We start from the raw sequence: 1,772 nt of genomic DNA, 5'->3' as shown, positions 1-1,772 counted from the left end.
ACTGGACAGGTTAAAAACTTACACTAATACTACTCACCAATTTAACGTTTAGCTCTATAACATTTAAATGCACCACTTTTTTTTTTTTTTTTTACTGAAATAAAATAAAAACAAATGATATAATTACGTATCATTGATTGTCAGAGATTGTTATAGTGACCCAACTCACCCTGAAACATCTTAACGATGCCGGTGACGATGATGACGATGAGGGCCGCCACCTTTGCGTAGGTAAAAACGTCCTGCACCCGGGTCCCCCACTTTACATAAGCAGAGTTTATGAAGGTGAGTAAACCTGAACACAGAGGGAGGAACGTCAGGAGCAGCAGGGAGGTGAAGAAGCAGCAGTGACTGAGAGGAACTCACATATGCACGCAGCGGCGATGAGGCGGGCCGCCGCGTATGGAGGCTCACATGTTGGAAACAGCGGCTGGACCAGGTAGTTTGCGAACGTGATGGCAATGACCGCCTGGCTGGTGGGTTCAATGATCAGCAGGGACGTCCACAAACGGATGAACGCGATGAAGCCGCCGAACGACTCCAGAATGTATGCATAGGAGGCCCCTGATTTGGTGATTGTGGTGCCCAGCTCGGCGTAGCAGAGGGCCCCGATGACCGAAAACAGGCCCCCGATGGCCCAGATGACCAGCGACAGCCCGTAGGAGGCGCTGTAGATGAGCACCCCTTTGGGCGAGACGAAGATGCCGGAGCCGATCATGTTTCCCACGATCAAACTGACTCCGTTGAGCAGAGAGATCTCCTTCTTCAGCTTCATGCTTTCTTTCGAAGGGTCCTGATGGGCGGACGGCTGATCGGCGTCGCCATCCGTCCTGTGGGGCCCTTCACTGCACGCCATGATGTCGGTCTCAGGGCTGAACCAGCCGGCGTGGAAGCTTCTGCTCCTTGTTCCCGATGAACAACCTGTCCAACACAGTTTTTATCATCAGAGCAGGGATAAAATGTTCAGAATGATCAGTCAGGTTTCTGGGCTGCCGCTGAGGAACACAGTTTGAGCTCCCTCCAAAGATTCTCTACTGGTTTAGGTCTTGCTGGGACGGCCCAGAAACCTGACTGATCCGGAGAAAATCTGTGTGGAGGAATGGGCCAAAATCCCTGCTGCAATGGACGCAAACCTGGTGTAAAACTACAGGAAACCTTTGACCTCTGTAATGCAAACAAAGGCTACCGTACCAAATATTAACATTGGTTTTCTCAGGTGTTTAAATACTTATTTGCAGCTGAATCATACAAATAAATGGTTTAAAAATCATGTTTTGTGATTTCTGGATTTTATTTTTTTAGATCATGTCTCTCACAGTGGAAATGCAGCTATGATGACAGTTTCACACCCCTGCATGATTTCTAAGTGGGAGAACTTGCTGCTGTGAAACTTGCCCAGAGTCGGTCACTCATCTGTTCTGGTTTTGTCATCATTCCAAAGTATTTTGGCAACAATTTTGTACTTTTATTGTGTCAAAAATATCAATAGGATTTCAGTTATATTGGATAAATGTCCTGTTTGGTTTTCAACCAAATGAAAAAATGAATGCGAAGAGTTTTCTTATCCATTTATTAAGGCTAAATTTCATCTTCATAAATGCACATTTTTGAGAAAAAAAAACTGACTTTTCAGTTTTTCTGATTGAATTTAAACATTATATATTTACAATGCGACCTTCAGCAAATAAAAAAGCAAAAACAACTTTATTGGCTTGCTACGGAAGAGGATTAGGGCCACTGAAAAAAAAAATAAAATTAACTGATTTTTAAGA

The 1,772-nt window shown here is 44.5% G+C and overlaps 1 protein-coding gene across 1 annotated transcript in view; it reads right to left on the bottom strand.

Annotated features, from left to right (window-relative positions):
* LOC107096030 (DNA-binding protein SATB2-like) overlaps nt 1–1,772 on the bottom strand; it is a gene marked incomplete at its 3' end in the record, with an annotated part of 39,491 nt that overhangs the window by 31,780 nt on the left and 5,939 nt on the right. Inside the window, exons 2-3 of the mRNA XM_015392484.1 lie at nt 367–921; nt 170–295 (exon numbers count right to left, since the gene is read on the bottom strand). Of these exons, the coding sequence (XP_015247970.1) occupies nt 170–295; nt 367–856 (616 nt within the window). The remainder of the gene's footprint in view (nt 1–169; nt 296–366; nt 922–1,772) is intronic.

This window comes from Cyprinodon variegatus, unplaced genomic scaffold (genome assembly GCF_000732505.1).
Source record: "Cyprinodon variegatus isolate N-32 unplaced genomic scaffold, C_variegatus-1.0 Scaffold593, whole genome shotgun sequence".
NCBI classification, from domain to species: Eukaryota; Metazoa; Chordata; class Actinopteri; order Cyprinodontiformes; family Cyprinodontidae; genus Cyprinodon; species Cyprinodon variegatus.
Note: the sequence above shows the minus strand (reverse complement) of the source record. Positions and strands in the feature narration are given on the sequence as shown.